The 12987-nt window shown below is 30.9% G+C and overlaps 2 protein-coding genes across 3 annotated transcripts in view; one reads left to right on the top strand and one right to left on the bottom strand.

Moving 5' to 3' along the window:
* LOC129222023 (dolichyldiphosphatase 1-like) overlaps positions 1 to 10187 on the top strand; it is a 33323-nt gene extending 23136 nt beyond the window's left edge. Inside the window, exons 5-8 of the mRNA XM_054856440.1 lie at positions 3047 to 3145; positions 6296 to 6424; positions 7187 to 7276; positions 9904 to 10187. Of these exons, the coding sequence (XP_054712415.1) occupies positions 3047 to 3145; positions 6296 to 6424; positions 7187 to 7276; positions 9904 to 9943 (358 nt within the window). The 3' untranslated portion in view covers positions 9944 to 10187. The remainder of the gene's footprint in view (positions 1 to 3046; positions 3146 to 6295; positions 6425 to 7186; positions 7277 to 9903) is intronic.
* A 216-nt stretch (positions 10188 to 10403) lies between these two features.
* Positions 10404 to 12987, bottom strand: part of LOC129222022 (carnitine O-acetyltransferase-like) — a 43503-nt gene continuing 40919 nt past the window's right edge. For both annotated transcript variants that reach the window (XM_054856438.1, XM_054856439.1), the window contains exons 12-14: positions 12572 to 12770; positions 11402 to 11539; positions 10404 to 10705 (exon numbers count right to left, since the gene is read on the bottom strand). In XM_054856438.1, coding sequence (XP_054712413.1) covers positions 10490 to 10705; positions 11402 to 11539; positions 12572 to 12770 — 553 coding nt within the window. In that variant the 3' untranslated portion in view covers positions 10404 to 10489. The remainder of the gene's footprint in view (positions 10706 to 11401; positions 11540 to 12571; positions 12771 to 12987) is intronic.

The raw sequence follows: 12987 nt of genomic DNA, 5'->3' as shown, positions 1-12987 counted from the left end.
ATCTTTTTTTTTTTTGGTTTTGCAAATACTTTCCTGGATTAAAATAACTCTTTTAGGCACTCCTATACATTTCTTAAAAAGTGTTAATTATTGATTTTAGAAAATAAGAGTTAATGAACGAATTATTACTTCTTCAGCAAACCAAAATGTTTTCATTCAAAATACGCTGAGTGTTTTGTGTTCTTTTTAACTATAAAAAAATTATGCTATAGAGAAGTCAATTAAAAAATAATAATTGAAATAGCTAAATCAAATAATCCTTTTGGGAGGGGCCTGTGCCCCCCTAAAATCCGCTACTTGTGATCGGTAAGGCATCAGGCTTGTGACCGGAGGGTCACAGGTTCGATCCTAGCCGGTCAAAGATCCACCGTCTTCATTAATGGTGACTAAGGGACGTTAAGAGTGATAGGTACGGGAGACCCTGTAGTAAAAAGTTAAAAGTGCAGAGTTGGATTAACAGATTTTTGAAAGTTCCTTTTCTATCTAAGAACTATGTAAATCATTTATATTTTTGTATCCCCTTTGATTGGGTGGGCTCCTTGCAATTGCAACATTTGTGATATTTTAAATCGGCTCCTGTTCTGCTGTATCGACTGGAACAAATAATGGTCTGAAGGAGTAATGTCTGGTGTGTACAGCAAATGGGACACTACCTCTTATTTCTCCCTATTCTAGGTATGTTCAAATGGGCTGACCAACAGTTTTCACTTCAGGGTCCCCTGTACCTACCATTATTTGTGGTTTAACCAGTTGGATGAGAATCTGAAGACAGCTCTGATTTTTTGAACCAGACCAGTGACCGAGCAATCCCTGGTCCAGCGCCTCCAGAGGTATTGTTTTACTTGGAGGACTTTGTGACTATGAGCATATTTAATGTCCCCCAGTCACCATTAATGAAGACGGTGGATCTTCAATCCGGTTAGGATCGAACCCGGGACCCTCCAGTCCCGAGTCCAATGCCTTACCGTTCAGGCCATCATGGCCCACAAGCTGATCAACATGTGGCCTAACATTGTCTTTGTGCAAAATCAGCTTTTTGTTTCTATTGTGTAATTTTAACCATTTCTCTTAAATAGCTTGTTCAAATTTTCAAAAATGTCTAATGCATGGTTGTCATACTCCATCAGATCTACAAGCAAATGACTCATTTCCGCTCACACTTTTCTGCAAAGGATAGTATTATAAAAATGCTGTAGAATATAGTATTATAAAAATGCGGTAGAATATAGTATTATAAAAAGGGTAGTATTATAATACTGCTTTTTGTAACAATTTCTGATGTTTTGCATGTGACATGAACACTTGCTGTTTACAAGCAAAAGTCTTATAACATGCTTAGCAGCTTACATACAAACCTTTTAAATCCATGTATTGAAAGATTAAAAAAGATACAAGTGGTACAATTAACGCCATCTTGGGAAAATAATTTAGAATTCACATACTCAATAATGATTTTATATTTTGTACTGATGCATAGACTTTTTAGTTACATGAATTGCATTAGCCCGTTAAAATGGTAGCCCTTATCAAACAGCCATTCTTATATTAACATTTTCTTATTTTAATTTTTTTTTAAATGTACATGCAATATTTTCCGTATTATTCCATCTGTTATTAAAATTCCAACTAGTATTTTTGTAAAAAAGCAGTCGAAAACTTTGTACTATGGAATGAGAAAAAAGACACAATGTGTATGAAGTACAAATAAAGTATTAAGAAAGAGTTAAAAACTCAGCCAACAGCTGTTTAGTATTTTTGTTAACAAAAAATTGAATTGCTATGACTGTTTTCAAGATAAATGTGTAAAAAAAAGAAGCTTTAACTTTAAAATCAAAATAGTTAAATAAACTGGTTTCTGTTTTTGAACAACTTCTGGTCATTTCCATTTAACTTCTTAGTGAGAGGACACCCACTTATCATGCATTACTATTTAAACTTCTTAAAATACTAAAAAGTCGCCCGTTAGTTATGACGGGTGAAAATTGCTTCTCTTCTTCTACATTTTAATGAAGCAATTGCCTGTTTGGTGAAATTTTGATAGATGGAATTTTAACCCTAACTCCAGTGGATTAACCCTGAACTCTAGTAGATAGCGTTCATAGTTGATGGCTTTTTCATTTCTTCATTCCCCTGAAATGGCAGTCTTACCAATAAAACATTTAAGTGACTGGATCAAGTTCCGTCTTGTCAAAATAAAGCCTTTCCCTGCATGTTAAACATTACCAAAACACATTATCGAATTATCATGCAGTGGCACGAGTTTCATTGTTGAAACACGTGTGTTACTCAATCATTGGCTATTATATACATGAGGATTGAGAATCCCCTCTCCCCTATGCTGGAAGTTAGAGTTTATTTGTATTACATTTAAATTCTTTACTAATAATAAAGCTGAAAGTCTCTCTGTCTGGATGTCTGTGACGCATATAGTGCCTAGACCATTTAGCCGATTTTCATGAAATTTGGCACAAAGTTTGTTTGTAGCAATGGGGTGTACACCTGGAAGCGATTTTTTGAAAATTTGATTTTGTTCTTTTTCTATTTCAATTTGAAGAACATTTTCAGGAGCAAAATTATCATAAGATGAACAAGTAAATTACGAAATTATGACGTGGAACCATAACATGGGAGAGCGAATGAACATAGCCAATTGACGAGAAATTCATCATCCATTATTTGTAAATATACAGGCAAACCAAAGACCTTTTAATTCTCTACTACAGGCAAAGCCCTGTGGGTATCACTAGTATGATAATAAATTAGTATCAAAATCTCTCCAGTTACTAAAAAATTGAAAATAATTTCATGTATGCTATTCAACAAAAGTAAGACCATTAAAAAATTGCTGTCTCTTTTTGAAAAACTATTAACATCAAAATATAAATTGAATAACTAAAATGTTATTAGTCATTTTGTAAAAAAAATTTTAAAACTTTAAATCCTACTTCATTTTCATATGTACTTTATCGTAATGTTTTATTATGTTAGCAATTTGTTTTAGAAAATGAATGAAGTTTTTTCCTTAAAAACTTTTTCATTTTAATAGATTACATCATGGAAACAATACATACCCTTTAGAAAATGCATGGAAATATATAGCAACTATATTTATTTTTTGTATTGCTGCTGTTGTCTCATACAGCAGGTATGTATGCATATTTTCAGTACACTATTTCAATGCTCTGACTGTCAGTATTTTTGATTTAATTAAGAAGGGCATTTCCCCCCCCCTAAAAAATGCTATATTTATTGGCATAACATTTTTGATGCTTTATAATCGACACTTTGAGATCATCTAAAATTTTAACTGGCTGTGCAAACCCAATTAAGGCCTTACACATTTAGTTTTAGAGTTAATACTTTTTCAAATGTAACTCTAAGTATTCAGCAATGTAAGTTTCCCTATATATATATATATATATATATATATATATATGTGTGTGTGTGTGTGTGTGTGTGTGTTTTACATTATTTTATACAGATTTATATGTAATTGTAAAACGTTTCATCCTGTTTTTGTTATCGTACTACTATTGCAGATATATGCAATTATTCTAGTATTTTGTGTTTGGTTTTTCTGGTGTTTTTATATAGATTAGCAGTAATTATTTTACCCAGTTAATTAATTTTAACTTGATGGTTTTACTAATGGTCATTGAGAAGTTTTTATGTTCAGTTTACTCTTAATTGGCCTGATGGCTGTAAATATTTCTGCACTTTACAGCCATCTTTCTAAAAAAAGATGTTATTAATTTAATTTTTAATGTATATATATTTTTCCTTCTAATGGGGGCTGCATTTTTAGGCTATTTAGCCTTTTAGCAGACCTAGTACGATCCTCCGATACAGTATCCAGTCTTTCATGTGCCCCTACTGGATTTCAATGGCACAGATAACTTAGACGCCCAGTTTCCACCAGATGGAAGCACCTGGGCTCTCTTTGTTGCGAAATTGCACTAGGAATTTTAATTTTGCTAAGGGAATTCTAAGCCAAACAAATACCCAAGGGATCTTTTACATGCAGCATAATCAGACGACATGGGCACTGAGGATTTTCTGCATCTCGAAAATCCACCCCAGGTCAGAACCTGGATCCACAGTAGGGGTGCGATGTCAATGTTTTGGAAACATTGATGTTTTGCTTTCGATGTTTTTGGACAATCAATGTTTAGGTTTAAATGTTTTTTTGATGTTGATGTTTTTGCATTTTAATTGAAAATTATAATATTCGCTCTAATTTTCTCACTAGGTAATTAAAATCACTTATGGAACTGGCAAAAAAAATTTTTTTTTGCACTCATTTTATAAGATTAATTTTTCTGTGTAGAGGATGATTTTTGTGAAGAGATCACTACAAGATAGTAGAAAATTAACTAGAGAGTGAGGAAGAGGTCAAAGCAATTGGAAGAACTTGACACTGGTAGTCTGGTGCCAGAACTTGCAGTCATATTTCAAAGCTTTAGTTGTTAAACTAAAGGAAAATTCTATACGTTTCTACCATGATAATTATAACTTTAATGTAACTTTTACCAGCTCTGAAATTTTAAAGTATTTGATAGTGAATGGCAACTTCTGTTCTATCGGAAAGATATGTTTCTCTGACTGGTGGGATAGTCTGCGAAAAGAGAAATGAGCTTTTGGGGACAAAGTAAACTTCTTTTTCTCCAAACTGTCAACAACAATATTTGGGGTTATTTATTGATTTCCCCCAACAAGTAGTCCCTCTATTACTTACAATTTGTGTTTAATTATCAACTAACAGTACAACACATATTTCTTGCTCTTAAACAAAATTGTTAGAATTAATTTTGTATTTTTAAAACAATTAGCACAACTTTTTCTCACCATTCAACTGACAGTAACTGCTATGATACATTTTTTCGATTCTTTTTTGATGTAAATTTACTTTTAGTTTCATTCAGTTTGGAAATATTTCCTTATTACTATAACTAGCTTGTATTAATCAGTGCTTGTCTTATTATCAATTTTCAGAAAAAAATTGATAATAAGACAAGCACTATTATCAATTTTTTTCCTACTATAATACCAAGATGTTGCGAAATCATTCTTATTAAATTATATTCATGATTTGAGGTTCAGTATTTTCAATATATTCGTCGGGTACGTATTCTTTTGTATTACTTAAATTAGTGTAGTATATTCAAAAATGTATGTTATACATTGATGAAAAGGTCGATGTTTTAAAACATCCATGTTTGGAAACATTGATGTTTTTTGGTCGATGTATCAATGCCATCCATGTTTTGAAACATTGATGTTTTGCCATCGATGTTGCACCTCTAGTCCACAGCCATAGAATGCCAGCGCCTAACCATCATGCCACCAGCCAGCTCATTTTTAATATTCAATTTTGTATTTGAATAATTGCAGCCTATTTATCCTCGTCCCTTACCTACCTGCAATACATATATATTTTAATTTTGAATTTACTAAACTGTCTGTGTTAAATAGGATTTGTATATATTTTCCTATATATATGCTGGCAAAGTATAAAACACTGGCACTCCATAGAATACATTTCGACATTGTATATATGCCGCACTTTTTAGGCAAACTATAAAATATGAGAATTATTAACTACTTTTTTGTTAAATAATTTAGTTAAATAGTGTATTTTGACACTCTTGGAACAAACTACAAAGTGCAACAGGAAAATTTTTCGCTACCAGCAGGTGACTTGTCTCTTGATATTCAAAATGAATTGGAATTTATTTCATACTTTTCTAATTTTTCGTTTGGCATTCCACAGAATGGCAAGGAAATGTGTGAAATGTGAATCATTTCCAAGTCCAAGTTTTTTTTTATCCAAGGTAGTGCAAAAACTTCTTTTTTTCTATCTATACAAGAGACTGCAAAAAAATTAAAAATTGCAAAGGAATTAATCGTTGGAGAAGTGTCACTATGGGACTCGGGAAGAAAACGTGAAAAATTATATAAGTGGACTGTCGGAGATCTAACAGCCAGTGATTAAAATAAAAAATAACAATGTCAAACTTATAAAAGAAATTTTTGTGTTTGCACTTTTGTATGCTCATTTTGTCTCCAATATATTATTACATAGTCTGCATAATCCTAATGTTTATTAATCTTTCAGTAACTTGAATTATTGGAACTCAACTGTATTGTTGTGTGTGTCTACTGTGTAGCAGTTCTGTACTTGCACAGCACTGCAGGCTGTAGCAAGTGTACCTATTTATAGATACAGTACAAGATACTATATATGTATATGTTAACTTTTTCAATAATTTTTTACAATGTAATATTTTTTTTATAGAATATATCTTCAATATCACACATGGAATCAAGTCCTGTGTGGAGCAACTTTGGGTATTTTCTTAGCTTGCATATGGTTTATTATCACACAATTTTCACTTACACCTCTGTTTCCCATTATTGCTGCATGGTAAGTGGTTTTTAAAACATAAATAGAAGGAAGTAGCTTATTGAAATTGTTCAAATAATAAAGTTGGCATTGAATCTCATTGACCCAGGCATCATTTATTTGCTACACTTATATCATTTTCATGTAGAAATTGTTAAGACAATTTGTAAGACTTCATTTAAATGTGATTCATTATGGATCCATTTGTTTTGTGGCATTCCTAGCTCCCCTTCAAGAAAAAACCCTTTTAATTCTGTATTTAAGCATGAAGTAAGTAGAATTTCCATAGGGCAACACATTTTTTATTTTTGTGGTGTAACAAAAGTTTGAATTAAAAAACAAGAAAAATTACAAAAGCATTTTATATAAAATTTGCCCTAGAGGCATATGTAACCCCCCCCCCCCCATTGAAAGCATTATCTATTATCATCTCTAAACATATTTAATTCTAGATGCATATAAGTTCCCTGTTATAATTACTTGGTGATTTTGGGTGAGGATCTTAATGCAGTCAATTGTCTCATTTTGTTATCATAATTTACTCAACAAGTATTCTTGAGTAAAGTTTAATGTAATTTACTCGAGAACATTAAAAACTCTTTACTAAAAGGAATTTTCAGCCATTAACTTGTCAAGTTTGATGGTTAGTAAGTAAACTGAAAGGTGCCCTGGGTAGTGCAACTTACTGAAAGTTTAGATTTTCAGGTCTAATATATTAGTTGTTTTTTTTTTTTTTTTTTGTAAATGTTTCAATTTAGTTATATCTCTCTTATTCTGATTCAGGCCCATTAGTGAGTTCCTGATGCTGAGAGATACAACACTCATTCCAAATGTCATGTGGTTTGAATATACGTCCCATCGAACTGAATCCAGGTCAGTTGTTATGGAGAGTAAATTGATGCTAAGTGCAAATTGTTTCTTTTAAATAAATTATGATTAATAATATTTAAGTAATAAACCAGGTGTATTCTGTAATATTCAAGACAATTACTACGGTACAGTCTCAAAAATTCGATATAATAGGAGCTTATGCAACCTTAGAATTACTGAAAACTCAGACTATACGGGAAATTCTTAGCGATTGAAAAATTACACTTTTTGGATGACTTGAGGATATGATGCCCTTTTTTTCTTCTTTGTTCAAAGAAAAAGAATTATTATCTTCACCAAAAATATATATATAAAATAAATTTCCACTTTAATTACCCCTAAGGAAAATTTGACTAATCTTTTACTATGTCTGTACATGTTTATGTGTATAAAATTTATAGGCAACCAAAAAAGAGGCATTTTATTTCTCGCCGAGTTGTGACGTCTGAATGTATGTGTGCATATGTATGTATCGAGTAGAAAAACGGCTAGCCGTAGGTTTAAATTTAATATATATGCAACTCAACAGCGTCAAGTTGTGCATCTCACTTTTTGATGGCAATTAGAAGTTCCAAAAGAGCTGTTCGCCTGTTCTTTACAGTAAAACAATGCTAATTTCAACTCTTTTTTTTCTTACCAAGTTCTATCTCCAAAGCATATCTTAATCCACCACTAGGTAGTCCATGAATCTTTCATGTCACTTGGCAAGTGTTGTTGACTTCGACCTCTCAATACCTTTCTATTACTTTATTGTATGTAATTAAAGAAGTTTTACTACAACGAAAGATTTTGATTTTCAGATTTTAATACAAATCATATTTTCAGCTGTTAAATATATAACCTAAAATGTGTCAATGAATCACCTCAAAAAAACTGGAACCTCGGACTTTTGAAACTCGGATTTTTGGGACTCTACTATATTAATAGAATTAAATAAAATTTTATCTCTTAAGTTAAAAAAAGTTTAGAGTTATCTTTTAACTTTGCTATTTTTCCTTTATTTTGTAATAAATTTTAAAGCATTAGTTCAGTAAGAAATAAATACTTATGTGCTACAAAGTAATAGTAAGAAATACCATGTTCAAAGCTCCAATTTGCAAAAAAAAAAAAAAAAACAGGCAACTGTTTCTGGGCTTCAGGGAACCTCCCCACTCTCCCTTTTTTGGAGCAGAAAGCTTATCTCTGAAGTCATTCAACTCAAGTTGACAATTTTTTGCAAAGTGTTATGCTTTTAACACTGTTTTTATTACATTAGTTCAGTGTTGGAGTGCAGAAAATGTTATATCAAACAAAAAGCTTCTATATCTTCCTTCTTTTTGTGCTGAAGTTCTTTCAAGAATGCAATGTTTTTTCATTTAAATCTCATTTTAAAAGAAGGGAATAAAATGTATATTCATTTATATTCAAAATATATACATTAATATTCATTTAAAACAAATAAACAATGATGGATTTTTATATGAGATGTTATCAAGGGCAAATACAAGGAGAGGGCCATGACACCGCTTAACCCGCCGACAATTGTATTTGTCCATGTTGTATTCAAACACTGCATGAATAAAATGTAGACAATTTCAGTAGTCTTTTAAATACATTATTTGTTTCTGAAAGTAAATATAATACTTCTTTTCATTGCACAAATACAAAAGGAGAGTCATGGGGGTTATAACCCAACCCCCCTAAACCATCGAGAATAGTATCCATCCACATTGTGCTCAAAAAACTTTATGAATAAAATGTAGAGGATTTCAGCAGTCTTTTCACTTCATTAATTGTTTCTGAAAGTAAATATTGGAAATACGACTTCTTTTCATTGCTCATGAAATTAATTTGTAATGTTTATGCCCTATTCGGCGACTTATTTCTGGCCGATTTGTCGCTTTTTACCGACACACTAGCAGTTTCAGAAATTTTTCATACCCATTCAGCAGCATGACCTTCTCCCCCCCCCCCTCAAATGTTAGTCTATCTGCCCCTAGAAGTTATGCGTGTTTGAGTTTCAGTCATAAGTTAAAAAATATTACATTGAATAATTCACTTTGAGAACGTGAGGGGATTAAATATAACTTATTCTAGTTTCTTTTTTCAATTATTTTTTAAATGTTCTGAAAATCCATTTAAATACGGTTATGCCCATGTATAGCAAATTTAAGGCTATAACATAACAAATTCAACTCTTTTTCACTTTTTACTGGTATTTTTTTTTTTTTTTTTTTATAACCTAATTGTGGTTGTAACAAAATTTTTATTTGGTTTCTTCAACTTCTCTATAAATGGACAGACTCAAAATTTAAACACTTGTCATAACCTGCTGTAAAGTTTAAAATTGTCTACACAAATGGAATATAAATACAGGCAATTTGTACGTAGTGTTCTTCTTAATTGTATAGTTATACAGAAAAAATCTTTTATGTATTTAGAAAATATTGCAGGTGTCTTCATGTTATGAAAACATGCATGTGGTAAAAATGCTTTATTGGCAGTGTGTCAGAAATTTTCTGTTAAGTAAATACATTGAGTTTACATTATAAAATTTTTAAATGCAACTGAACCTTGTAGCATAAACATTTATTTTCTTTTAAAAACTAATTTTCCTTTGAAATGTACTTAATATTCTCATTATTTTGCAGAACAAGACAGCGAAAGCTGGTGTCCATGAAATCTCAATAATATTTAGCTCAAATATGTAATAAACCATTGCTTTGATGGATGAATAGAACACATTTTTAAAGCAAAAATGGACCATTTAAATTTTTATATGCTTCTTAGAAAAATGTCTCATTTCTTTTGTAAATTAACCTCTAATTATTGTTTACGTTTCTGGTCAAGTTTAATAACTCAGATTTTTAGAGGCCTATCACTTATTGTTAATTGTATATTGTTGACACAATTTAATAAATTCAATTTCTTTCTAGTAGTAGAAGTTTTCTTGGCAGAAGCAACATACAAAGAGTTACATATGTGCAGTTTAATGCATTATAAATTGTATTAAAAAAATAATTTTTTCATGTCAAAATACTTTAGTTGTGTTTGGAGAATATTTAAACTTCAATTTAGGAAGGAGGAAGCTGAATCATTGTACTGCAGTTCACAAAAGAAAAGATTTTCTTTCATTCAAACATGTAATAAATAATTAAAACAAATCTTTTATAAAGTTATATAAGTGAATACTCTAAATTTTTCAACAATTGTAAAAAGGGAAAAGAAAAAAAAAATTCATAGTTTTGCTTTTTGGGATTGAACAACAACATCATGCATTTCAGTTAAGCTTTCGATTAGAGCATTCATAAATTTGCTAGAGTGTGTCTCTGGACTGCTGTTGCAGGCGGACAAACCAAAGTTTATTGATGTAGGTCTTGGGTTATAACAGCAACCATAACCATCTGGTACTAAAGGTCCATAACACATAAAGGCATCTATTTTTGATGGCACCTAAAATAAAGATTTATTGTATACACAATATTGAGAAACAAATTATAATTGAAACTGTAAAATAGTATTAAAAGATAATTTAATTGAGCGTATAAAATATTTTTATTATGAAAGTTGAACCACTAAATGCCATTGTGAACAAGATTTTATACAACTATGTAAAGTGCAGCACCATTTATAACTTCTTCAAGGAATTAACATGAAACAAAATAATGAAAAGATGGTTAATCCAAATTTCCAAAAACAATTTTGATTATTTCAAATTTAATTCTACTATTACAAATTCATAAGAAATACATACTTTAAAAAAAATTGTGAATACTGTACTACTAAACAGTATTTTTAATGAAAGTAATAATAAAGGAGTTTTCTCAAATGGTTTCTGCCATAGACCATTTAGCATGGAAACTAGAATGTTTACTTTAGACATGTTGTTCTTTTTCACTAATCATCACAATTCAGAGAAAAACCACAAAAGTCAACATACCTTTAAAAAAAAAAAAAGGCAGGCAGGGGTTTTGTATAAAAAACTAGTTTTTTTTCCCTAACCCCACCCCTCATAGAAGTGGTGAGCAAAAGGATGCATAGAGTAGTAAAAATGGGTAACTGTTTTCTGTTGTACCTAGTCTGATTTTTACAACAGACTGTTGAGCATGTGTATAATGTGCTAGGAATTATAAAGCCATGTATAGTTACCTGACTAGTTGATAATTTGAAATGAGTACTAGTTGTATATCCTGTGTCTAAAAATAGGTCTGGGACATTCATTCCATTTTCTAATGCCACTTTCCTGAGTCCTAAGAGCAGTCTGTCAATTCCTAATCCATTGATAGCCTGAAAAAAGAAGAAGTAAAAAGAAATTTGAATTCCTAAAAATGTTTCAAATGAAGTGCCTCTTTAATATTTAAAATTGTGTGATACAAAAGTGTTGGCAGGGTAAGACAACTCATGAAATGTAATGTTAATATTCAAGTAAGAATTACAATGCTTCCATACAGGAGTATCAAATAAATACTTGTGGGCTAATAATATGGGCCAATACTATTTGCTGACCAGAACATTTTTCTTGTAATTACTTATCTAGGATAGACCACATCGTAGAATCACAATTTGAGGCAAGAGATTTCTTACAAAATTCAAAGTAAATAGAATGGGGCTATTCTGTGCAACAATGGTCGAATAATATTCTAAATGCTACTGAGCAAACAGCGCATGTGCTACAAAAAACAGAAGTTTATTATTGATTGCACAAGATCTTCACTAGTGACATAGATAGCCATAAATCAATTAAGATAAAAGTGAAAAGTTAATCAAACAACAAAGTGCACAAAAAAACTAAATATTAACACAGTCCCTATATTAAAGCAAAAGAGGATGGGTGAAAGAAATTCTAAAAGCATTTCCAATTTTTCAATCTGAAGTTTATTTCAACTACCCAAATTTTTAAATCCATCAAAAGTAATGAAAAAATTTCCTGATTTCAAATAGCCAATACATAATTCCCTGATCTTTATCTTCTTGTTCAGAATATTAAAGGTTATCAGTTCTGTTAATGCTGTTTTAATTATCTATATGTATTTTCTCGACATAAATGTATTTCATTTTTTAAACTTAAATAATGCAAGCATTCATAAAGATTTAAGGTTTTTTCAATTATAGTTATTCTTTATTACAACTTAAAATCAACATTAATTTTGGTTTGGTTTAGCTTAAGTAACATTTTCAATTGCAAAGAAGAATAAAAAGGTGGGACATAAATCATTTATTAAAACTGCCTTTTTTGCACAATTTTGAAAATTTTAAAGGATTACTTTTTCCAAAGAATCAAGAACTGTACTGATTTAATAGCATCAATTTGTGAATCACCTGCATTGTGTACTCTTTGTGTGCATCAACAGCAGAACGTAATGCTGCAGCTTTTGTGTGTGCGGCTGTAACTTTGTCTGTCATTAATTTGCAGAAGTCCAGTGCTTCCATAGAAGCTGAGCGTATAGTTTCTGTCCTGCCATGCAAAAATTTGCGACTAGAAGCAGATTCATAAGTAGCAGCTATTTCATTATGGATCCTATAAGATAAAAAATCAACATAAATATTTAAATTGGTTTGAAGCAATTAGGTAATTAAAATTTTGCTTTAAAGTAAGTATGAATTTCACTTAACAAAAACTTATGCTAGTCAATGTCCTATAAGTGCTATACAACATAACTTGCAGTGTGTTAAACAGAGCAACTCTCATGTCTCTTTTAAGCTTGTTTTATTATTCAAATGCACAGTTCCAAGGA

The sequence above is a fragment of the Uloborus diversus genome, chromosome 5, assembly GCF_026930045.1.
Source record: "Uloborus diversus isolate 005 chromosome 5, Udiv.v.3.1, whole genome shotgun sequence".
Classification (NCBI taxonomy): domain Eukaryota; kingdom Metazoa; phylum Arthropoda; class Arachnida; order Araneae; family Uloboridae; genus Uloborus; species Uloborus diversus.
The sequence above is the reverse complement of the archived record's forward strand: the minus strand, read 5'-3'. Positions and strand labels throughout refer to the sequence as shown.